At 45.9% G+C, this 26,817-nt stretch overlaps 1 protein-coding gene across 6 annotated transcripts in view; it reads right to left on the reverse strand.

The window, feature by feature from the left end:
- Positions 1-26,817, reverse strand: part of LOC148473312 (chloride channel CLIC-like protein 1) — a 144,721-nt gene that overhangs the window by 112,464 nt on the left and 5,440 nt on the right. For all 6 annotated transcript variants that reach the window (XR_015872983.1, XR_015872984.1, XM_088459807.1 and 3 more), the window contains exons 2-4: positions 26,587-26,727; positions 10,123-10,233; positions 4,285-4,395 (exon numbers count right to left, since the gene is read on the reverse strand). Coding sequence is in view for 4 of the 6 variants with exons in the window: in XM_088459807.1 (XP_088315933.1) it covers positions 4,285-4,395; positions 10,123-10,233; positions 26,587-26,727 (363 nt within the window). In the remaining 2 variants the exon portion in view is untranslated. The remainder of the gene's footprint in view (positions 1-4,284; positions 4,396-10,122; positions 10,234-26,586; positions 26,728-26,817) is intronic.

Below are 26,817 nucleotides of genomic sequence, written 5' to 3' on the forward strand. Positions count from 1 at the left end.
AGGAATATATACCTTGGACTTAGCGTCAGCGTCCTTAGTATGGAGAGGTTCCTGATCGTAAGGATCCAGAATCTCCCCATCATCAGACGTCCCCTCGTCATCCTCATAAGGAGCCGACAGAGACGCCACCGGCCGTTCATGTGGCCGCATCACAGACTCCCCTTGCAACACATCCGACAAGTGCTGTACAGAACTCGTCAGGGAGTTAACACACGCCGGCTCCTGAGAAACCGGGAGCGGGGAAATAGGGAGACTGGGGTACCACCAATTGTCGTGGGAAACCCTGCATGGGTGACGACACAACTGACTGCTGGGACAAACCCATCGGCGTAAACGCGGGCTGCGGAGCTAACTGGCCCACTAAGGTTGTAAGCGCCTGAGCGAAACAAGCCCAGGGCGGCTCCTGTACCGGTGCTGTAACCGTAATAGGCCACGCCATAGACAAACACTGCCGGCAAAGGCCCTCCGCGCTACCCTCCCCCTCCGCTAACGGTACTTTACACGTAGTACACTGTAGCCAGAGAGGAAAATCACTTTCAGACATGATGGCACCAAGTATGTGTCCCCTCTCACCAATTATATATTAAATAGGCGAGAGACCACCCTGCAGCAACGCACCGCAAGGGCTTAGCAGAAAGGACAGGGACAGTAATAAAGCTGACAGTTAGAAGAAAAGTTACAGGCAGCAGCGCTAGCACAGTCACATACAATGCAAAGAAAAATCAATTCCTGCACTAACAGTGCTGATCACTCAACTACGCAGACACAGGGCCTGGTAGGACACAGCGCAGCATACACAGACCTGACCCAAATCGGAGGAGAGGTATGCGGGGGGGAACCAGACCACGATGCTTCCGTCCAGTGCTTCCAGCAGCGTTCACCATGCGTTGGAAAGATGGCCGCCGAGGAGCAGAGAGGAGGCTGGCCTGGGGGAGGAGCGCTGCTACAGGACCAGTCGGCAGTGTGCAGAGAGGGCTGTGTGCAGCGGGAGAGGCGCCAGCTGTGAGACAGGGAAGGTGCGCTCCCCTGGCATGCATTTAACCCCCAGGACGCCGCAGCGCTACCGCTCTGCTGCGGTCCGCTGTCCCAGGGGGTAGTGGAAGCGCAGGTTCATACCTGGCTCCACGCTGCAGCCAGTCCCCAGGGAGCCCCCTGCCTGGGGACTCAGGACCATGTAACAGCGGGGACCCACCGCGGGACCCCGCTGCTTACCTTGCTGTCCCCCTTGAATCCGGCCATGGTCCGGAACATCTGGGGTCACCGCTAGCTGTGACCCCAGATGCTCACCAGCATCCCCGGATCGGTACCGGCGTTCTGGTACCGGCGGGGGTGTAGGGAAGACAGCATGGACGTCAGGACTGACTGTCCATGCTGTTCATCCAGATGTACAGCCACAGCTGCATGAAGAAAAAGCTTCAGGGGCTCTTCTAGCCCCCACTCCAACAGGTGCACCCGACTCCGGCCGGGCACCAAACGAAACTGAGGTGCCTTGGCTCGGGGGCGGGGTATAGGAGGGGGAACCTAGTGCATCCTGGGAGGCTGAAAGCTTAACTCTATGGTGCCCGATGACTGACGTCACACCTATACCCCAAGGTATCCTGTGGATACCCTATGGACCCTGAAGTAGAAATCGCTGTGTGACGTATTGAGGCTAGATATATGAGGACACATCTGTATGCCTATATGTGCATAGTTTCACTGTATTACTTTATCTGTGTGTTTGGTATTTACTTGTTCTTGAATTTTCACAGTGGCAATTATTACACTAGTCATCTGTTAAAAATGTTTTGTTATTCACAATCCTTTTTGCTGTTTTCTACTAGAAATGTATGGTATGCATGTTTCACGGTTTTATGGTAAGATTTTACATTTCGGGTTAGTTTGCATTGTGTTCTGTAATCTTTGGTCATGTGGTCCATTACATCAATATTTTTTGGAATTTTGTTCTCCTTTTACACCACTGGAACTGTTCACTTGTCATTTCTATATGAAAACCTTATAAATATATTTTACAAAACAAGATCTATAGTGTAGTGAGCGCTTATTTACCGCAAAGTCTAATCAAGACACCCAGAACGTATTTTCAGACTTATATTAGAAATTAATTTTTTGGGGTATGTGCAGCTTGGCTTGAATGGTTATTGCATTACTTTCTACTTACAATACAATTAGGTTAGCTGAATTACACTGTGCAACAAAAATACTTTTAATTTGTTTCCTTTCTAAAAATAGTCAGTCATTCTTTACTAATTTGAGGTCAAGAAAAACGATTATGACTTCAGAATGTATTTAATAGTTCTAGTTTTTGAGCTTCACTAATTGCGCTATATGTACTTCAGTAATATAGTCATAGTGATAGTCATAATGAAAAAGTTTTAAAATAATCAGATATTTTCTTTATACAATATAAATTGTTTCAATTCAATCAACGCAAATATAAACACAAAACTAAACAACTTACAGCAACCGAAATACTATCTCAAATAGGGTCCTATTCATGAGAGCTCTCTCTCTTTGCTTGTCGTTTGTATTCCTTTTCTAGGGCATCTTTCGTCACAGTCCAACAGTAGTCAGTAAGCATAGCAGCGTTCCACCTACCCTGATATCTTCCTTCTATTGCTGAAATGCGTTGGTGGAATCACTCACCGTGCTCGTCACTCACTGCAGCGCAGTTGTCAGGGAAGAAGCCAAATGAGTGTCGAGAAAGTGGATTTTCAGAGACATGTTGCAGCCTAATTGATGATACTTTTCTAGAAGGTTGTTCACAATCTCAACATAGTTTCCAGCGGAATGGGTATGTTCGACCGCCGGATGTCAGCCTGGTGGTTCAAATCCCGACGCCCGCAGCCCGATGCACAAGATCCCGATAGCGAAGGTAAGTTAAGTATTCCTCTCCCCCCCCCCAACCCTTCTTTAGGGCTTTAGGGGTGCTTAACCCTAACCTCCCTACTTAATGCCTATACCTAACCTCCCTCGTAAGTGCCTAAACCGAACCACCCTCCCCTCCCAGTACCCTAAACCTAACCCTCTCGGGGTTAGGTTTAGGGTAAGTGCCTAACCCTAACCTCCCCAACAGAGCCTAAACCTAACCCCCCTTCCCCTAGCCTAACCCTCCCCGGGGAGGTGCCTAACCCTAAGTCCCCCCAGGCTGCCCTAAACCTAGCCCCCCCCATCCCCGGCTACATATATACTTACCCCCGAGGTTGGACGATCGGTCCGGTGTCCTGTCGGGGTCCCGGCGTAGGGATTAACATAGGTGTCGGCATTTTGACGCCTATGTTGGATCCCTTGCCGGGATTATGCTGTCGGTATTGAGACCAGCGGGCATGCGTCCGCAGGTCTCATAACTGCATACCTTTCCAGCTTAGTAATACAAAAAAAAGTGGTTGCTCAGATCAACTTAATAGTCTTTCAATGGTGCTTGAAAAGGGAGGGGTTTACTCTAGACTAGAAAAAAATTTCCCCCCCAGCGCACTGCAAAAGTCCAGCAATGAGATTTGAATACTACGTGATAATAGAAATTCAGAGATCTTTGTTTCATATATTTGCAAAGATATATTTAAGCACCGGTCAAGGTGTCCCTAACGTTATATGAAAAATAGTGGCTGCTCAGATCAACTTAATAGTCTTTCACAGGTGCTTGGAAAGAGTTTCCAGCTCTTTTGTTACCCAAAAAGCCATGCGCAACACCATTAAAAGGCTTTCCATGCTGCTTTCCAATTAACCTGGAGGACTCAGTCAAACACAGATTCCTTCCTTAACTTTAGCATTATTCTGGAGTGGAAATGGTCTTCTCAGGTACTTCCTACCGTGTCCATCTTGGCTCATCCCCTTTACAATGTCTTTCATAAGTCCAAGTTTCATGTGGGGGCAGAAGAATTTTGCTTACATCAACCAAACGACTGTGATGAACATTTTTTTCCATGGCCTACAATGACTACATGGCCTACAATGACTCAGCATTCCTATATTCTGGTTTGTCAACCTATTTATTACCTAGACACCATAATTTCCTAGTATTTAACAAAATACCCCTACATCAACATAAATGGGCTATTTCTCGGAACCGAGAGCTAACAGAGTTTTAATTGTCATATTCGTTCCTTGCATGCTGAAATCAATTAGAAGCAACTATTTTCAAATTGGAAACATTTTCACTGTTGCGCAGTGTTCTTGGCAAATACCTATTCCCACGTGCCAGAATTACAATAATTAAATAAAAAAAGAAATCTAACAAGACCACTTCTTTGCTCTAAATAACAGGAAGGTTTCTTTAGCACTTACAAGTCCAACAGGTTCTGCCCCATTTAGAATCTTGTGCAGGTAGCGCCTGAAAACCGGGTCACTGTTGCTCGCAGGCAACTTCCAGTCCCCTTTATTCCTGTATTCCTCTATCTAGAAGGGAAGAGAGGATTATTTATTATTATGCACTTGCACTAACATTTAAATGTCACCAAAAAAACTGTAGAGATTATTGAATAAGTCAAGGCGAATTATGGGGCACATATACCTGCGATGAATTGCACCAATTCCCCATTCTGTGGGTTGAGGAACTGGAGACATCTAAAATGTTGGACAATCTCGATTCGCCGATTCCGAACCCGAAAATGTTCAAAATGGCGAGTCGGGGATTTTTAACAAGTGGAATTTTCCTGATCTGCCAACAAATCACTAATCATTGATGTCCGTTAATTGGCGGTTTTCATGGCTGATCTGTGTCGGCAGGATGGGAAACCGGGCCATAGATGTACGGCTCGCATAAGACATTTGCTTTTATTGTTCAATTAGCACAAGATTGATCAAAAGGAGAATATTATATTTTAAATATTTATGCAAAGGCAAACTGCCCTGATTAACATGTAGATCACTAGTTATCCCCAAATAACTTTGCTTCATCTTAATCTAATTAACACCCAGGAATAATTTAGTAAACAGTTCTAAAGATAACGAGGTGGGATAGCCTAAGGTATTCACTTTGGAATAACTACTGCTGATCTATATTTTCTTTGCGGTCAGGACTACCTTGCTTACAGGAAATCAGAGATCTTTCTGTTAATTGGATGCGGACATATTTTTGCGAATGTGTGCCCAACATATTTAGTCAAGGTATGAGTATACAGTCAGGTGCATAAATATTGGGGCATTGACAGAATTTTCATATTTTGGCCTCTATTCACCACCACAATGGCTTTGAAATTAAACAAACAAGATGTGCTTTAACTGCAGACTTTCAGAATTAATTTGAGGGTAATTACATCCAAATCAGGTGAACGGTGTAGGAATTACAACAGTTTCTATATGTGGTAAAAGCTGGGTAAGGCGCGCTCTCTATATGGTGGGGCAGTGTGTAAAGTGCTTGGGTAAGAGTGATCTGTATGACAGAGAGACGTAGACGGTGGTGTTGGGTCAAGGTAATTTTATTGGTTTAAGGTAGGTAGGCACAATGCTACTAGAGGGTAATTGACCCAGGAGCAGTGGGGGGAAGAGCAGGATGGGTGCACGGGGGGGAAGGTGGGTAGACCCTTTTAGGGGGCTCCTTTTCCGTGCAGTTCTGGACCAGCAAGTTGTCCCTGCTGGACCTTTGGTCGACAGTCTTAACGCCCGGCACAGTGTAGGTGTGTAGGTGGAAGTCTGGTAAGGATAGATGATGTGGCGGCGTCCCGCAATTTGTACAACTTACCTACTGGTAGGTGCCTGTGTAGACGTTGCGATTTGGGGGTGGTGGTCGGCAGTCTCTGATGGTATACAGCGGCAGGTTAGATGGCCGTTCTTGTTGTGCTGCAGCTACTGGTGCGGCTGTGCCCCGTGATGGTGGCACAGTTGGTCTTGTTTGCGCTGGCAGGGTGGGTCAGCGTGGTGGATGGAGCCTGGCTGGATGCGCAGGCTGCGGCAGGTCGGTGTCTCCGTGTTTGGGATGCGGGCCGGTACCTGCGTGTGTGCGTCGTGCAGCGGGACGGCCGGGTGAGGCTGTTCGGATGAAGGATGCCGTGTGTGTGCAGTGAACGCCGGCTCCTCGTGGTTCCTGCGGCTGTTGGCGCCCAATGTGGGGCGGGGGCGGGGAGGCTGAGAGCCGGGCGTGTCACGGTCACAAGGCGGGGGTGCCGCTCGCCGGAGGTGCTGGCAGCTCCTTGTGATCAGCGGTCGCTGGGACAGCAGGGGGGTTCTTCAGCAGGAAAGAAGGTTTCCAGGACGTGATGGTGGGTGTGTGTCTCCAACGCGTTTCGGCTGTGCCTTAATCATGGAGGTCCTCCATAACCATATAGAGAGCGCGCCTTACCCAGCTTTTACCAGTCTCTAAACTAGGTAGGAACAGGTACTCCTAGCACAGGCGCAGCACTCTTACACCCCCTACCCCCATACCTCCAGATACATGCACATCCCCTCCCCCCACCTCTCTTCCCCCCCCATTACTCTTTCCCTCTCCCTCCTGCCTCAATCCACCCCCACAGTCGGTTCACCACCCTTTATTCACGGTTTCTATATGTGCCTCCCACTTTTTAAGGGGACAAAAGTAATGGGACTATCAACTCAAAAGCTATTTCATGGACAGGTGTGGGCTATTCCCTCGTTATTTCATTATCAATTAAGCAGGTAAAAGGCCTGGAGTTGATTCTAGGTGTGACATTTGCATTTGGAATCAGTTGCTGTCAACTCTCAATATGAGATCCAAAGAGCTGTCACATTAGGCAAAAAAATCAAAACAAACCCATCAGAGAGATAGCAAAAACATTAGGTGTGGCCAAATCAACTGTTTGGAACATTCGTAAAAAGAATTGCACCGGAGAGCTCAGCAACAGCAAAAGACCCGGAAGACCACGGAAAACAACTGTGGTGGATGACAGAAGAATTATTTCCCTAGTGAAGAAAAACCCCTTCACAACAGTTGGCCAAATCAAGAACACTCTCCAGGAGGTAGGTGTATGTGTGTCAAAGTCAACAATCAAGAGAAGACTTCACAAGAGTGAATATAGAGGGTTCACCACAAGATGTAAACCATTGGTGAGCCACAAAAACAGGAAGACCAGATTAGAGTTTGCCAAACAACATCTAAAAAGCCATTACAGTTCTGGAACAACATCCTATGGACAGATGAGACAAAGATCAACTTGAGTGATGGGAAGAGAAAAAGAGTATGGAGAAGGAAATGAACTGCTCATGATCCAAAACATACAACCTCATCAGTGAAACATGGTGGTGGTAGTGTCATGGCGTGGGCATGTATGGCTGCCAATGGAACTGGTTCCCTTGTATTTATTGATGATGTGACTGCTGACAAAAGCAGCAGAATGAATTCTGAAGTGTTTCAGGCAATATTATATGCTCATATTTAGTCAAATGCTTCAGAACTCATTGGACGGCGCTTCACAGTGCAGATGGACAATGACCTGAAGTATACTGCAAAAGCAACCAAAGAGTTTTTTAAGGCTAAAAAGTGTAATGTTATGCAATGACCAAGTCAATCCCCTGACCTGAATCTGATTGAGCATGCATTTCACTTGATGAAGACAAAACTGAAGGGAAAATGCCCCAAGAACAAGCAGGAACTGAAGACATTTGCAGTAGAGGCCTGGCAGAGCATCACCAGGGATGAAACCCAGCGTCTGGTGATGTCTATGCGTTCCAGACTTCAGGCCGTAATTGCCTGCAAAGGATTTGCAACAAAGTATTAAAAAGTGAAAGTTTGATTTAGGATTGTTTAGTTTGTCCCTTTACTTTTTTTCCCCTTAAAAAGTGGGAGGCACATATAGAAACCGTAATTCCTACACCGTTCACCTGATTTGGATGTAATTACCCTCAAATTAAATCTGAAAGTCTGCAGTTAAAGCCATTGTGGTGGTGAACAGAGGCCAAAATATGAAAATTCTGTTAATGTCCCAATATTTATGCACCTGACTGTATATGTAGTAATGTGATAACATGCACTTCCCAGGTTACATCTCCCATTGTATGAATAAGGCCATGTAAAAATAAAAGCACATCACTGTATTTCTATCGGTATGCAGTCAGGAAGCCGGCGGACCTAATCCCGACAGCCGGCTTCCCGACTGTCATATCCCGGCAAGGGTCTAAAGACAGGCGTCAATATGCCGACGCCTGTCATTAGACTTACGCCAGGAGCCCGATGCCCAGCATCTGGTTCGAAGAGATGCCGGGCGCGGACAGCCGCGGGGCGGAAGGGGGGGGGGGGCGCTGGGGGAGGGCTAGGTTTAGGGTTCCCGGGGGAAACTTAGGGTTAGGCACCCCCCAGGGAGGCTAGGTTTAGGCTAGGGGAAGGGGGGGGTTCGCGTTAGGCACCCCCGGGGGGACTCAGGTTTAGGCAGCGGGGAGGGGGGGGGTTAGGTTTAGGCACTGGTGGGGAAGGTTAGGGTTAGGCACCTTTAAGGGAGGGTTAGGGGGTAGAAATAGGTTAGTATATACTAGGGATGTGCAGGCTCGGTTCTACTCGGTTCCGTTCGGTTCTTTTTACCGGATCTTATTGGGTTTCAGCTGTCACGAGTTTTGGATAGCCAATAAGATCCGGTAAAAAGAACCGAACGGAACCGAGTAGAACCGAGCCTGCACATCCCTAGTATATACAGGGGTGCTGAGAGGTGGGGGGTACAAATTACCCGGGCCCAGGCTTCCTGAGGGGCCCGGCGGGGGTCCGGGTCCGACGCCGCCCCCCCCTCCCTCACAGCAGCCCAGCACACAGCGTGTGCTGAGCTGCAGTGGGAGACTGCTGTGGCTGCTGAGCAGCAGCCACAGCAGTCTCCTATGCCTGTGTTGGGGGGGGGGTGATCACACTAATCGCGCACCCCCTTGCTTTGCGCCGGGCCGAGGGAGCTCAGAGCGCCCCCCTCGCCAGCGCGCACTTTTTTTTTCTTCGAAAGGGGCGTGGCCACGCCTCCCACGATGTGGCCACGTCCCGTTACCCGGGCCAGCTGCGGCTCTTGGCAGGCCTGAGTATATACTAAAGGGGGGTATCCACTAGACGATAAAGTTGAACGATTGAACGATAACTATAAAATCGTTCGATAATCATTTGAACATAGGCAGGCCGGACGCTATTTGCGAACGGTTGTTCAGAAAAAGGGGCCGGCTATTTAAATTGAGCGCTCGCTCTTTGCGGTCTGTTGACGCCTCTATGTCTAAGCAAGCGAACGAAACATGCGCTCGCTATTTTGTAAAGACGCCCCCTGGCCGCTCGCATCATACGTCATCTCCGCTATTTATTAGATTAATCGAGTACATCGAAAGGCGTCTGAACTGCTCGCAGTGCTTGTGGTTGGATTTTCCTACCGCAATCATGCGAACAGTTCAGGCTAAGAAACAACCAAGTGACGTGGCCGATGACGCTGATTTGTTAATTATGCACACCCTTAAAACGCCCATTTTGACCGTTTGGCACGCCTGCGTTCGGATCTCCACTCCCCGTTTTCAAGCACCTTCCCCTGTTACCACCCACAAACGCCTCATCCTGTCACTCAAATTAGCAGGCACTCGCTATTTTGCGAGCGCACAATTTCCGACCGCAATGACTGGTTGGCGCATGCGCATTACGACCCATATGCATGCGCCGATGTGCGAACATCGCTCGGAGCGAACGAGCGGCTCTGAATCAGGCCCATAGTTTGAAAATTTGATCTTTTAGACATCTATCATCGTTCAAACATGCTGGTCAACCTGACGATATTGTCAGGTTCAGAAGTTTGCAGATGATGGATTGTGCCTGCACTGAACGACATATCATTCAGTGTGGGCACCCTGCAGTTATCATTCAGTCTTTTCACTGTCGGGTAGTGGATTCCCACCTTAACCTTTGACGATTGGGATTTCCTCCTCTGCCGGGATGCTGCTGCCGGGATTCCAACCGCCGGGCATGGGTCCGGCGGTAAATCATACCGATTCCATTTCTATCATGTTATTTTCATAAGCATATTTATTACTGTAATGTAAACAAGCACATCATGGCAGCTCTCCCTTTACATAATGTATATAACTATTAAATTACTACCTTCAAATGCTCCTGTATTGAAGTTGCAACTTACATGATTTAACCTGAGACATTTGTTTTAAGACAAATAAAGGATTTGTTCAAATGTATCAACTTCATCCTCTTTTCACAAATTATAATGGTCTTACCTCCCGATTCAAATTCTCCACACTCATCTTACACTCCGTGTTTTCTGCCAGACAGGAGCTCACTTCTTGTTCTTCCCGGACATCTTTTACTGTGCTTTCCTCCGTACTGTACTGAGAAAATAATTCAACATTCACAGCTTTATTCTAACCATATCCCAACCACAGCAGCCAGTAATACTAAAGTGTTACACATAAAAAACAAACAAATAGAAAATAACAACTGTCGGGACTATTAGAATGGCGTTTTAACCAAGAATGGCAGATAACTTAGTTTAGTGTATATAACCAGCATTCTACATGACTTACCACATAAATGCCACAGCACCGGGGGAATCAGCCTGGAGCACGAATTCTGAGATTGCTTCCTAAAACTCTTGGGGGTCTATTTACTAAGCTTTGTTAGGAGATAAAGTGAACCGTGCTAAGGTACCAGCCAATCAGCTCCTGTCATTTTTCAAACACAGCCTATGACATGACAGTTAGGAGATAAGGTACCAGCCAATCAGCTCCTAACAAAGCTTAGTAAATAGACCCATTATACTTAAGGAACCCTCCCATAACTTGTCCCTCCTCCTAGCTTACTTTTCCTTTACCAACACACCCTACTACAGACTAACTAAACACGCTTCCATTGTACTGAGTGCAATGGAAATTAGTACCATAAATCGGGGACATAAATCATGGCAAAGATGGTAATGATGTGCTTTACACACATTTTTCTGACAATGTGTCCCTGTAACATGATGTTCCAAGCCAGTTTTAATAAAACACCAATTACTTTCGTTGTAGCAATACTTTAATATTTAACACATTTTCGTTACCTGAATTGCAGGGTTGCTACTGTAGAAAAAGGAGGGGGATTTAACCCCCTATTGTACCTCAGCACACTGAATAATACCTGCAACAATATATGAAGACTATATGGTCATAGAAATTCAGAGATATTAGTTGCATGCATTTGCAAACACATGGGAGGCTGCTGGGCCACGTCACGGCTTCTCTGTTACCAGCAGTCCCTAACACTAAGGGGTTCACGTCCGGGGCGCAGTGCACCCCAAAAAACGTCCAGCCCAGGACCCCCCCAGGGCATCACACGAAAATGGAAAAAGAGTGACAGTGCAGTGCAAAGTATAGCTGTGTGTGAGTAATCATTAAGTGTGGAATGAGAGGTTAAAATATATGTGAAAAAATACATGAATAATAAACAAACATAAAAGGTGATGTGAAAAGCAACTATGTGTATTAAGAGGTGATGCCCTGAGGAGGCCCAGCCAGACCAGTCCCGGGGGCCCTACGCCCAAACGCTCACCCCCTTTTTTTTGGGGTGCACTGCAGCCCAGCAGCCTCCCATGTGTTTGCAAATGCATGCAACTAATATCTCTGAATTCCTATGACCATATAGTCTTCATATATTGTTGCAGGTATTATTCAGTGTGCTGAGGAACAATAGGGGGTTAAATCCCCCTCCTTTCTCTACTCAGTATGACCCCTCCCTTTCATGCACCTGATTAGTACTGCTAGATTGATTGAGCAGCTGCCATTTTTGTTTGTTTGCTACTGTAGAACCCTCTTCTGTTGAGTACAAGAGGTACTATGCATTAAGACTAGTGTTCTATAGGCACTTTAAATCTTTTTCAGTGTGAGAACACAGATTTGAGGAGCGCTCAATCACGTAACAAACTGAAGTGAAATGCTCCACGTCAGATACAAGAGAGAGTAAGCAACAAATATGCTGCATGCAACATCTTCATGGCTATTAACTCTTAATTGCTAATTTGTCACAATGAGAGTGACAGTCAGGGCCAGGTTAAGGGCCTGATTCAGATCTGCTAGCTAGGATGCGATCGCTCGTAGCTGGCCGATATCTGCATTCTGCGCATGCATCATAATGCGCGTGCACGAACCACTGCGAAAGATCGGGATGCGCTCACTCGTCAAGCATAGACAGCCCAGTTGAATGAGAGACAGAAGAGGCAGTTTGTGGGTGTTAACAGTGTCAGGCCACTAGAAACGGGGCAGTGGAGGTACGAACGCAGGCGTGCCTGTGTGTTTCAATGCCGTTTCAAAAGCGTGCATAATTAACAGGCTGGGTCATTGTACTCGTCACCTGGTTCTATTTCACACTGAAGTGATCGCAGTGCTTGCGGCCAGGTATAGTCAACCTCAAGCGCTGCAAGCACATCCGATGGTGCCCGATGTACCAATGTTTTCATGCACTTCCAGGAGATGACGTACGCAAGTGGGCATCTTCTGAATGGCTGGTGGGCGTCTTCATACACAAAGTGATCGCTCGCCATGACATAGTGGGCGTGCTAATGCCTTGCCGTGCGATCGCCGACCTTTCTGGGCGTGTGCTGGATTTTCATACGCTAGGAGCGAGCAATCGCATCTAGCGAGCGGCTCTGAATCAGGCCCCAAGTGCAAGAGCTAAGGGCAAGTGCCCCAAGGCCTCCTCATTTGGGGGCCCCTCCCCCTTGAACATTAATTAAAACTGCAGTGCTCAGTGCAGCATTTCTGGATAGGGATGTCCATTCACCATCAATGATTAACAACCATTGATGATTAACCACCAACGGTAGATTGTTTTGCCTTTGATGGCAGAGATCCAAGGTTCTTTGCCATTGATGGTACAGAACCTCCTGATGTTTTTTTTCTTTCTAATTTGTGCCGGGATATGGAGCCTAGCTCTGCCCCCCCCCCCAACACGTCCCACAAATCCCTGCTCCAACTCTGATTGGCCCACTGCCAAGTGATTAATAGAGCAGGGATGACCATCGGTGGGTGAAACCATTGATGTTCCCATGTAGATGGTTTAATAACATCGAGGTTAAAGACCAATGGTACCATTGGCCATCTGCATCTCTGGGGTTGCTGCATGTGTGACTGTGACTCTCTGAATTTGAATAAGTGTGAAATAATATTTTCTTTTGTGATGGAATTAGTGTGAAAGGCTTTTTAATATTTACTACCTACTAGTAACTCTCTCTGGGTTGGGTATGATTGGTTGTCAGAAATCATGTAGCAGGTCGACAGTGACCATGTCTACATGGTTTATCTGTTGACATAATGATTGATTCCAAGGATATCGACATGGTGTCGGTCGGTCTCAAAATACTCAGTGCATGTTGTCCAAGCTTTTAAAAAGTGTGCAAAGTATCTGTCACAGCGCAGCCGAACCCAGTGGTCACTTACTAGGTCCAGTGGCGTTGTCAGCAGCTCTCTCCTACCCTCCGGCGGCTTCTGCATACAGGCAGACGCGCCTTCCATAAGGGTGCGCGCGCTGCTCTGTTTAAGATTCAAAGAGACAGGCGCAGGTTAAGGGAAAATCTGAATGGCGCTGGAATTGAACTTTGACCTATATAAGGAAGTTCCTGGTAGCACTCCAGTGCCAGAGTATAGGCTTATTCCTTGCTCTAGCATACCTTGACCTTGTGCTATTGTCTACCTGTTCCTCACCTCGGCTATTCCTTGTGACCCGTTTCCATTCAATCTTCTGGTACTGCCTTTGGCGATTCCTGGTTCGACTTCGGCTGACCCGATTCTGTCTTCTCCCTGTTACTCTGCTGTCCGGTTGGTTCTGACCTGGCTTCTTATGTACTTCCAGCAGCACTCCCAAGCACGCCAGTACCTGTACAAGGGAACCTGGGCAGAGGGCCTTGACCTATGTGTTGGGTGAAGCTAAGTCCATGCCTCCTTGCGAGGGACCCCGGTGAATACCACCGGCACTTTAGACTCCACGTCTATGTTCTGGGTCTTTGTCGATCCAGAGTACGGACCAACATCCATTACCCATCTTTGAGTTGTGACAGTATCATAGAGTGTGTCAGTAGTGCGCTCTATCCGGTACACTGACCAGACAGTTAATAGTAGCTTGAATAGAAGGAGTCTCTGGTCGTCCCCAATTGGAAGCAATTTGACACTTTGTCACGTTATGTAAAATCCCTTCCTCATAATCCATCTGCGGGACCCTGTAGTCTTGACTATGGGTTAGAGGACTGGACAGAGTTAGAGGGCTGGAGAGGGGTATAGGCACTAAAAAGGTTAAAAACTAGCTCTGCCCCCTCCATACGATATAACCCCTCCATCTAACCTCAGTTTTTTAACAAAGCCATCTGGAGGAAGAACCATAACTATGTAACCAGAACATAGCAGCAAATAATGATAATCAGGGAGAGATCGCAGTGTGCCCCACTTGGATTACAGAGAAAGGACTTTACAGGAGTATAAAAATAGAATTACTGCTTACATATGATCTGGGGAACACTGTAGTCTTGACTATGGGATTTAACAAAGAAAGCCTAACAAGAGGAGATGCTGTCCGGCAAAGCCATACGAAAATCTGTATGCCCAAAACTAGTGTCACCGAAACAAAAAGTATGGAACTGGTCAAGTTTAATAAAGGTGTGCACAAAGGCTTAGGTCGCTGCTCTTCACAGCTGCTCAAATGATGTTCCATGGCAAACCACCCAAGAAGCCCCAACTGCACAAGTAGAATGAGCCAGGAGGGAAAATTGAGACAGACTTCTCTGAAGACAGATAAGCCTGGAGGATAGCAGAAGTAATCCATACAGCAAAGGAACACTCTCGCGAGTGGGTCGATGTTTAGCCACTGCGCATGCCGGAGCCGGCTCCGACGGGCGCGAGACCCGGCTAGCGACGGGCGCTCCGTGTCTCGCACAAAAAAAGGGGCGGCTATCGATGTTGATCGACAGCTTGCCCCATTTTGAAGGCGGGCAGGGGGGGGTGGCTGGCCAAACGGAGGAGTTCCCGACGGAACGCCTGCCGTTTGGGGATGGCCCCACTGACATCACAAGTGATGTCAGTGGTGAGCTTCCGGCTCTATTAAGAGCCAGAAGCTCACTGGGGCTTGCGGGAATGAGACCCTACCGCAAGGGTCTTGTTGCAAGCCCCGATGGCCGAGACCATCGCGACCATCACCTGGCCGCTCAAAAAAAAAAAACCGCCCTGATTCAGAGCGAGCGCTCTTTCAGAGCATCCGGCTCTGAATCAGGCCCACTAATGTCAGCCAATCTCTCTTTGGGGCATCCACTAATATCAAAAAGGAATCCTTACACCTAATTGAGGAAGTACGGATAAAAAAAAAATCTGTAAAGCACGGACAATATCCAAAAGATATAAAAGCCTGGAAGTAGAAAACAATGCTGCCTCCAGAAAAGCTGGGAGAACAATATCCAGGTTTAAATTAATTTTTGAAACCACCTTCGGTAAAACAAAAAAAAAAAAAAGGAGGAGGAGGAGGAGTCCAAAAAATACCCTGTCAAAATGAAAAATGATAAGGGGAGGTTTACAAGATAAGGCAGACAACTCTGAGATGTGTCTAGCAGATGCAATGGCCAATAAAATAACCATTTTCCATGTAACATACCACAATTTCACAGTCTCAAGAGGCTTGAAGGGAGGCCTCTGAAGAGCCTTCAAACCCAAATTCATATCACACAGCACAGAGGAATAAGTGGTATGTAGGAAGGCTGAATTCGAAGTACACCATGAAAAAAAAATATGTACCTCCGGAATCGTGCCAAAACTTCTCTGAAAAAGTACAGGGACCCGAAACCTGACATTTAAGAAACTATAGGCGAAGGCCTCGAATTAGACCATCCTGAGGAAAAGTTAAAAGATGCTGTAATCTAAAGACCAATGCTGAGAGACCCTGACACTCACACCATGAAATATAAAGCTTCCAGAGATGATAGTAAATTATGGAAGTGACTGGCTTAAAAGCCCAAATCATGGCCTGGATAACCTGTCTAGATAAACCATGAGCCTTCAGAATCTAGGTCTCAAGAACCTTGCTGTCAAAGCTAGACAAGACAAATGTGGGTGTAAACAGGTCTTGTTGGAGAAGAAGCTGGCCAGCATGCTCTGATGAAGAGTTTACCACAGTCGATGAGGCCAGTCTGGAGCTACGAGAATTACTGGCAGCGCTTTTTGTCGAACCAAATTGCTCGAATTATGTCCACAAAGACTGCCTAGGGATACCTTGATCAAGTTCCATACATGGGCAGCTTTCCGTTTAACCAGGATGCCATACGATCTATGTCGGGTCTTCCCCAAACGATCCACAATCTATTGAAACAGCTCCTGGTAAAGTTCCCATTCCCCAGGTTTAACAGTGTAGGAAGTTCACCTCCCAGTTGTCCACTTCGGAAATGTGAATGGCCGAAATGGCAGAAACACAATATTCCACCCAAATAAGGATATGAGACTCCTCCATCATTGCCCGACGACTCAGTGTTCCATCCTGCTTGTTGATATTATCCACAGCCGTGGCATTGTCCGACTGTATACAAACAGGTGTTCCCTGTAAGACCTGTTGATCCTGGACAGGGAGTACCTGACAGCCCTCAACTCCAAGATGTTGATGAAGAAGGTGGATTATTATTCAGTCCAAACACTCTGAAGATGCCCTCCAGAGTCACGGCTCCCCAACCCATCAGGCTGGAGATCAGTATTCAGTTCCAAACAGAGTACAGGGACACCTTGGCTAAATTCAGGGTATGGAGCTACAACATAAGTGATTGACTCTTCTGATAGATCAGTTTGAAGAGCTGCCTGTCCAGTCTGGAATTTGTCTTGGACCAACAGTGTAAAATCTGCATCTGGAGAGTCCTGGCATGAAACATTGAAAAAGGTACTGCTTAGAAGAAAGCTGCAATTTTCCCCAGGGGTCACATAACCCAGAGAACAAACAGCTGAAAAAGCAACCTCACTAACGACTGAAGGTCCTAAGTCTTCTGCACAGGAATGAAGAACCTTTGATATTAAGTGTCGAAGACAAGGTCCAAGAAAACCATCCTTTGTGAAGGAATGAGGTTTGACTTGGGATAATTCAGGATCCAGTCGTGAGCCTCCAATGTGTCCACTACCACCTGCAGATGCTGTAGCAGCAAGACCTCTGAAGGGTCCTTTATCAGAATGTCATTCAAATGTGGTATAATGGTGATTCCTTCTCTTCCTCAACCAGGAAACCATGTCGGCTATGACCTTTGTGAAAACCCTGGGAGCAGTAGATAGGCCAAAACGTACGGCCTTGAATGGGAAATGCAGGTCTCCTACTGAAAAGCGGAGAAGCTGGTGATGGCCCTTCCAGATAGGAATATGAAGATATGCATCCCTTATATCTATTGTTGCCAAAAACTCCCCTCCTACCCTTGCACTGATGAAAGAGCGCAGAGACTCCAATCCTAAATTTTTAAATGATGACATGGGGATTGAGCTGCTTTAAATACAGAATTGGACGTAAAGACTCTTCCGGAGGAATCGGAACAATTACTATGGAATCTAAAAGAGAATCTACTGCAGCCAAAAGAGTCATCTGTATGAACAGGCTTTGGGGAAGAGGCGTGACAAAAAATCTCCTGGGCATGGCACATGGCAAGACAAGGATGTATAGTCTGGACACAATGCTGCTTACCCAGAATCTGAGCAAACGGGACCCTACTCCCTGATGATGGAATTGGGCCCTCTGAATGTCATGCATGCTGTTCTCGGCCTGCCTGGAGCTGGTACAAGAACCTACCGAGGTTCGGCCCCTGAAGCCTCCCTTGCGAGAGTAACTGCACATACCTCTTAAGGACTGAGATCTGCCCCTTGCCAGGGAATTGAAAAAAACGTAGCCTAGGAGTCTTCGTCCTGGGAGCAGAGACCAGAAGATCTACCTTCCAGTAGCCTGAGTAATAATATTTGTAAGTTCAGAGCCAAAGAGAAATTCCCCTTCATATGGCTCTGCCTCCAAAGCACACTTGCTCTGGGTCCACTTCCCATGATCTGAGCCAAATAGCCCTTCTGGCAGACACTACTAAAGTGTCTAATGAGCATCTCCAATGTAAACAGTAGCATTGCGTATCTACTAAAGCAAGGAGTTCAGAAGCCTCTCTTTCTGCCCGTAAACCAGACTGTTTTGTCCAGGCTTCTGTTGTTTGGTTGACTCAGGCAGTAGTCAAAATGGGACCAAGGGAAGCGCCAGTAAAAGAAAACATGGACTACAGAATATTCTCATACTTCCTGTCCATTAGATCCTTCAAGGTGACTGACTGCACCATAGAAATTACCATAGACCACAGGTTCTCAAATTCGGACCCAAAACAGTGCATATTTTCCAGGTCTCCTCACAGAATCACAAGTGAAATAATTAGCTCCACCTGTGGCTCTTTTAAAATGTGTCAGTGAGTAATTTAAACACCTGTGCTCCTGCTGGGTGACCTGGAAAACGTGACCTGTGTGGGGTCCTGAGGACAGAGTTTGAGAACCACTGCCATAGACTTAAATAATCTGGCTATAGAAGCATCCACTCTAAGCAGGACTTCCCAAACCTTAGTGTCCTCATCCGAAAAAGGATAAGAAAATATTAACCTTCTGGGAACCTGAATTTTCTTATCCGGTTTAAACCAAGGCTCTTTCAAAATATCTGAAAAAATGTGAAAAAGCCAGAAAAGTGGATAACTGCTTCTCCTAAATGCTTGAACAAAAAAGAAGAACTGGCTTCAGAAACCTAATTTCTTAAATATTAAGTGTCTATTTTACAGCATCTAATAATTCACAGACACAAATATGGATAGATGCACCCTCCTCCCATCCTGATGCATCTTCCCAATCAGGATCCATAAGTTCACCCTCCTCTTGTTAGAAACCTACTGAATCAGAATCTCCAGGAAAAGCCACTTTTTCGCAGCTGTACATCCGGAAATTGATAATATTCTATCTATGGGTGCAGCCATCTTGGGGAGCCACTAACCATTATTTTGAGCCTAAATGGCTCAGCTTAAGGGTCCAAAAGAAGCTGCAGGACCCTTTGGACACAAGGGAGAAGAGACTCACTCATTTCTGACTGATGATTTACCTGCCTTGAAAGTTCTGCAATGGCCTTTGCCCATTCTGGGATCGCCACCTCCTCTGTCAAAATTCCAGATGGTCGGTCCATGGCCTCCATTTCACAGTCTGTGCAGAGGGATCCTAGCTCTGTGCGAGAATTTTGTTCCAAATTTTTTGAAAAAAAATGTAGCCAAAGTACTAAGCTTTGCTTTGGAAATCTTTTCTGCTATCCCTGCCATGTTGTTAACAACAGATTTAGAAGGAACTTGCTCCGAAGAGCAACAAAACCTGCCTAAATAACCCAACAAAGGCTCAGTTCAGGTAAAAAAAATGGCTGAACTGTAACCAAATCTGGTCTATAATTAATAGAAAAGGTGCAGAAGACAAATTTTAAGTAGTACAAGAAAACGGTCTACAACCTCAATAACAAGGATATCAACCTTACAGCAGAGGTAGGGTTAATAAAATACCAAACAGTTCTACAATCCACACAAATGGTTAATCCTAACTGCTGCTGCATAACCCCACAGACAGTAAGTACATATACATCTAACCATAGATTTGGTAAAGAAAATTTATAATCCCTCATCAAAAAAGTTCAGCTGCACAAATAGGGTTAATCCACATAACAGATTAGAACACACGAATTACAGTAGGGATAACAACTATTCAGTTTGTAATCCCCACTTTCAGTAATATTTTAGTAATAGGGTTAACAATCTCCCTCTAGGTTTTAATCCACTGCTTCAGACAAAAAAATTAGCAGGGCTCACTGAGAAGAAACCCCTAACTAGCGGCCCATACACGGGGCGATTTTACGCACGATTTCGATGGATCGCAAAGATCAATCGTGCATATCGTGTGTTTTGGCATGCTGTACGACGGCAATGCACGTCCCCGCCGTCGTACATCGGCATCGTAGATCTTATGGAAAAAACATAAGATCTGTGATCCATCAGGCTGTTAAATAGGTAAACGAAGCTTGTTGTAAGATGCATCGTTCACCATTCACAACAGCATGCGATGCATCGGGCTGAATTTGAAAACGTACCGAGGTGTCGCACCGTGTATGGGTTACATAAGACCTGCTTCTACTGGCACCTGAGCCCTGTAAAAAAAAGTCACTGAGATGCAGATTAATAGGAAAACAAACTTAAACCTAAGCTAACTAGAAATGTACTTATCTCCTAAGGCACTAAAGAAAAAAAAAAACACTTAGGTTAGTTGGAGGCAAGTCCTAGCTTTTCACCTTTTTAGTGCCTATACTCCTGTGTCAGCCCTCTAACCCATAATTAACAGTGGCCCCCAGATCAAATGTAAGAGGAATGACCAATGCTGCTGTCCTGTAATTATCTGAGATGTGTGCAGCCTTTGCACATCACAGATAATTAAAATGTCCCCACAGAGGTCAACCTGCTCCTCACGCACCACAATCACCAGCCCTAACAACTGGCAGTAACTTGATTACGCAGAGGACTAGCTAATAACCACTGAAAGTGACATTGAGTCAGCAGCTGTGGATCTCATAAAAATACTGCTAAGGGTTAATTGAAACAGGTTACCATAGTTAACTTCATCAGCAGTGACTAGTCTGACATTTGTGAAGATCATGGAGGCAGAAAGTCAGGACTGGCTAGAAGCTATGGTTAAGGATGGACTGATCAAGAAATGTAGGCTACAGTAAAGGACTGGGAGGACCAGTGGTTTACCCTCCTTTGTCGATGTGTATAACCGCCGAAAGAGAACTAACATTGAAGCATGACCACTGCTTTACTGGCAAGGAGCCTTGACACCACAAGAATGCCTGACACAGATACCCCGGCGATTACGTATAAAGACCAGTAACCTTTTGTGTCGCATTTGCTTGTAGGTGTGTTTTGTATGAAATAAATTTGAATACTTTCAGATATTTGCTAGAGTAATCGCTGGAGACTCTCCCAATACCATTAGAAGGGTTCTAATAAATCATGAAGCAGAGCAGCCTCCTAGTAGTTCCAGAAAGACAGGTACCACAGGGGAGCTTTGTGAGCTCTATCTGGTTGTGGCTGCCTGGCTAGGCCTCCTGCATCTGGCACCTAAATCCTGAAGCTGGCAATAGGCACCAAGGTAGCGCGTCTAAGTGGGAGATCAATATTTTAGTAAGTGACAACAGTGCTGACAAGTGGTTGAGCCCTTGGACACATACCCCAACCACTGTACTGAATGCAAGTGGTTGGGACGGTTAGTAGAACTATTGGGGTTGTGCTACCATGCACTCAAGAGATACATGAAAAAAGACTCCTGAAGAAATCTAGAGCCATTTTAGCAGATCCCAGCCATCCTAACCATGCTCTTTTTGAGAAATTGCCATCTAATAGCGTTTTAGAGCTGTGCATTCTCGTACAAAACGGTTGCACAATAGTATTTTTCTTACTGCAGTGCATATGTTAAATGACTAACAATTCTGATCGATTGCTGCTGTTATGATGGTTTTTTTTTCTTTTATTACTTTTAATAGTAGTGTAATTGCTGCCTGTCTTATGCAGTATAGTGATGCTTGGTTTTTCGTTGACATCACTTGTGCTGTTAATGAAGTATTATCTAAGTAACCAATCAGTTCTCCTAGAACCACCAGTACTGTTATGGAAAGAAACAGCAGTGAGGAGGACTAGTAGCAGTAGTTCAGATGTATCATTAAATAGAAAAGGTAAAATAATTTCCCCGATTTTAAGTTATTTTTCTCCAAATCCTATGCGGAGTATAGACTTGATGAATGTGGTCAAGTCACCCTCACCAGGAAGAAAGTAGAGAACTTATGAAGAAACTTTTCCTTTACTTCACCAACAGGGTTATCTGACAGTACACTCCATATGTAATGAAGGTAAAAAGGCCTAAAACCTTCAGGACAATTAGAAAGGCATGACCGAATGGCACACAGGGGGCTGATGCAGAGTTGGGAGCAAAGCAAAATAGACCTTTGCACATTGGTAAAACCATGCTGCACTGCAGGTGGGGAAGATGTAAAATGTGCAGAGATTTAGATTTGTGAAGGGTGTGTCCAAACTGACATCTAAATTGTAGTGCAAAAATAAAGCTGTCCATCAAAAGCAGCCAGCATTTACACTGCAAGGAACACACCGCTTGCATTGCAACATGGTTTGTTCCAGGTAGAAGTTTTTCTTGCTTTGCTCCCATAAGGTGCATACACACTAGACGATATGCTCCCTGAGCGATATCGTCTAGTGTGTCCCCGGCAGGCTGTGCTCAATGTCGTTCATGACATTGAGCACAGCCGCTGAACGATATCATTAGCGATATCGTTCAGCGCCGGGCTCTCTCACCCATTCCCTGACATGCAGCAACCTGACGAGGTCGTCAGGTTGGCCTGCATGTCAGCCCGATGAACGAGGATGACGAACGACCCGCGGGAACGCGCGTCGTCGTCATCGTTCATCTTTTTTGTGTTAAAAATGGACGATAAAGTGGACGACTGAACGATAACGATATCGTTATCGTTCAGTCGTCCACTTTAATCGCCCAGTGTGTACGCACCATTAGTCTCCTTACTGAGCTCTGTCTCTCCATCATGATGGAGAACAGCGTAAACACCTAGAGAATCATGTAAGAAAGCAGAAGACCTGTGTACGTGCTCACAAGGAACCTTATACTCTGACCCAAATACTGGAATATACACTAAGGCACAAATACCAGTGGGGCACAAGGAACTGAAACACAAGACTGCTCTTAATTGTTCTCAAGAATCATAGCAAGCATTGGTGAGTGTACAACATACATTCAGGAAGAACCACCAGGGACTAATGAAAGCAATGAGAGAAGACGTGCTAAAGCTACATTGCATGGGGTGTACCACAGACTCCTGACAAGATCAAATGTAAAGTTGAAAAAAAAAGGATAGCACAATGGTGGACACCAATGGCATATGAAGAGTAGGTAGGAGGCAGCAAATTCTTGTGCCTGTGCATATAATACGGTAAAGTATTTGTGAAATACATAAAGTAGATTATATACCTAAACTATTTTGTTGATATTGATAAATTATATGTATGTAGTGAATGATCTAGCGTTCCCGCTAGGCTGTTTTAGCGGGGCGCGGCGCCCTGCCCTCCTTCTGGAGGGCAAAAAGCACCCTGCCCTCCAGGAGGAGGGCAAAAAGCGCCCTGCCCTCACAGCCTGCGGGAGCCGTTCTCACCCGCGGGACGCAGTGTCCCGCGGGTGGAGAAACATGCGGTGACCCTGTCACTGCCGGAGAATAGACGCCGGGCGCATGCGCCCGGCATCTATTCTCCCTGTCTGCAGGGCTTGGGGGCTGCCCGGCGTGTCCGTAAGTGCCGGGCACGCCCCCAAGAGTGACGAAAAGGGGACGCGTCTTATAGACACGCCCCCTTTTCAGATGACCACGCCCCCTTCTCGGGCGCGCGCACGGGCATGCCCTCTCTAGCTCCGGCGCCCTGCCTCCCGCCGGAGCTAGAGGGAACACTAATGATCTATATATTGTTTAGTATGTGTATTTTGGATATCGGAATATTCTGTATTTTGGAATATTTGCATATCATCATGAGAGATCTTGGGAATGGGACCTAAATATACACACAGAATGCATTTATGTGTTATATACACCTTATACACAGATTATAGAAACAGAAGTAGTGGAGCGCTGTATTGCAACAGAGATAATCAGTGAATTACTGGCAGCTGACACAAGGGGATTACTGCCTATATACCCCAAACAAACCAAGAAATAGAAAAGCAAATGTGTCTGCGCCTGAGATTACCGCAACATTAGTACAAACCCAAGAGAAAAGAGATAAAAAAATAATATATTATATATATATATATATTTTTTTTTTTTTATCTGAGTATCCTAACTAAATAATCTAAAAGAACAAACCAGGTAATATTAATCTTTATACCTTATAGGTGATGTGAATGTTATGCCTCTGTTAGACTATAGGAGAGTACTGTAAACTGATTAAATTGTGTCCTGCTGGACATGAAAGTTTGCTATTGGTAGCTGTGGATTTATAATCCCATCCAAATGAGAAGGGATCTATTCTGCCTTTTGAAAAAACCATAAGTCAGTATGGAGAAACGCGTCAAGGTTGTACAGACTATTCTCATTGAACTGCTGTTCACGATTGGATGACACTCCGTGCTGTGCAGCTGATTACCGCTGCTTGGAGATCCAACATCCCAGACGTGTGCACGAGGATCACGTCTTCGCGGACATCATTGCCGCCTTTGTTCATACCACTAATCACCTTCACCAGCCGACTCCAGGTGCCGGGGCTGAAAATTCCTTGCGGTCCTCCGCATTACACCGTGGCAGCCTGCCAAAAGCCCAGTGACCCTGAATCCGGTCTGGCTGATCTTTCCTGCTTGTTGAGCCCCGGCTAAATGTCCATCCGACCTGGGACTTAACGGCTGAGCCGCTTTTAATCCCGCTGTTCCAGGTCTGTTCAGGACTCTTTTGTGCAAGTGGTGAGTGGCCGCTCATTCATTGTGGAGACACAGTCATCCCTCCAAAGGAAGAGAGTCATTTGCCTTATCATTTGAACCATCCAGCAATTACACGTTTTTTTTATTATTTTTATGGAACTTTGCCCTTGATTGGGTGACTCATTGTTTCATATTAGTGACATTTTATTGGGAGTTCACATTGTATCATTCCCTCATTGATGTGTGGATGTCATGTGTCACACTGCAAATTTTGTGAATTGATACATTAGTTTGCATGTCTATTTCAGAACTGCAGTTGTATTAGGTCTATTGTTGCTATAAATATTTTTTAATAAATATTTTTATCATTATCTTGGGTTTGTTCTAATGTTGCAGTGATCTCAGGTGCAGACACATTTGCTTTTTTATACCTTATACACAGAGCCCGCAGGTCATTTTACAGTTATGCCAAAAAAATCTGTATTTCGGAATATTTGGATATCTTAATGAAATATCTTGGGAATGGGACCCCAATATACACACAGAATACATTTATGTGTTATATACACCTTATACACAGAGCCTGCAGGTCATTTTATATAGCGTTCCCACTAGGCTGTTTTAGCGGGGCGCGGCGCCCTGCCCTCTTTCTGGAAGGCAAAAAGCGCCCTGCCCTCCAGAAGGAGGGCAAAAAGCGCCCTGCCCTAACAGCCTGCGGGAACTGTCTTCACCCGCGGGTCGCAGTGTCCCGCGGGTGAAGAAATGTGCGGTGACCCGGTCACCGCCGGAGAATAGACGCTGGGTGCATGCGCCCGGCATCTATTCTCCCTGTCTGCAGGGCTTGGGGGCTGCCCGGCGTGATGAAAAGGGGACGCGTCTTATAGACACGCCCCCTTTTCGATGACCACGCCCCCTTCTCGGACACGCGCGCACGAACGTGCCCTCTCTAGCTCCGGCGCCCTGCCTCACACCGGAGCTAGAGTGAACACTATTATACAATATTTTCAATACTTTTGTGGTTCAAACAAAGTTTGTGTACAGAAATTAAATGAATTTATGTTTCATATACAACTTATATACACACAGCCTGAAGGTAATTTTATACAATATTTTTAATAATTTGTGCCTTAGACAAAGTTTGTGTACATTGAACCATCAAAAATCAAAGATTTCATTATCTCAGTTATGCCAAAAAAAAAAAAAAAAAAAATCTGTATTTCGGAATATTTGGATATGGGAGACTCAACCTGTAGCACCAAGAATAGTAAGCATAGTATGTGCTAGTGGAATTCAGAGTTACCATATATACTCGAGTAAAAGCCGAGTTTTTCAGCACATTTTTTGTGCTGAAAAAGCACCCCCTCGGCTTATACTCGAGTCATGCCCGCATGGTACGCAGCTGAGTAGCGTACCATGCGGGCAGCGGTGCAGACTGTGTCTCTGTGACACAGCTGCACCGCGTGTGTAGCGCTGACCAGACGGAGTTCGGTCAGCACTACACACTGCCAAACACACAGCCGCCGGAGCCGGCAGCTGTGTGTTTGTTGTAATCAGCAGCCGATGAGTCTGTCAGACTCTCATCGGCTGCTGCTGCTCCCACTGCGGGAGCCATCTTCTGGCTCCCGCAGTGGGTAATGGGAGAGACGTCATGACGACGTCTCTCCCACAATGCAAAGCGGCCGAAGGAGCTGATAGCAGCGGCGGGACCAGGAGCGGGGGTTTCTGGTAAGTGTTTTATTTTTATTAGGACTGCTGGGGGCACTACCAGGGGGGGATTACTTCTGGGGGCACTACCAGGGGGGGGGGGGGGGATTACTTCTGGGGGCACTACCAGGGGGGGGGGATTACTTCTGGGGGCACTACCAGGGGGGGGATTACTTCTGGGGGCACTACCAGGGGGGGGGGATTACTTCTGGGGGCACTACCAGCTGCTGCATTTCCCACCCTAGGCAATAAATTTTCCCAGTTTTTTGGGATAAAATTAGGTACCTCGGCTTATATTCGGGTCGACTTATACTCGAGTGTATACGGTAAGTATATGAATGTTTATTTTTAAATTCAACTATGTGGAACTTAATATACATATTTACCATATGCCTACCAGTTACCCTAAAACACGGACCAATTTATAATTTATTCATATCATTTTATATTTTTAATTATATAATTCTATCATTTATAGATTTAATCCAGTACTTGTGGCCTGTTCTTCATCCTGCCAGTAGCTGCATCGTAATTCAACATGTCTGTCGGATCAATCCAGTCATCATCCTGGGACATGCCATAACACTGTAACAGACAGAAGGATAGAAGCAGGAACATGTGCATCTTACAGACCTGGAAGAAAACAAAACAGTTTCTTAATCATTGGGCTTATTTTTGTACCACTGTAGTTTATTTTCAAGACTTTAACTAAATCCACTTTCT

Source organism: Taudactylus pleione, unplaced genomic scaffold (assembly GCF_031769625.1).
Source record: "Taudactylus pleione unplaced genomic scaffold, aTauple2 ptg000936l, whole genome shotgun sequence".
Classification (NCBI taxonomy): Eukaryota; Metazoa; Chordata; class Amphibia; order Anura; family Myobatrachidae; genus Taudactylus; species Taudactylus pleione.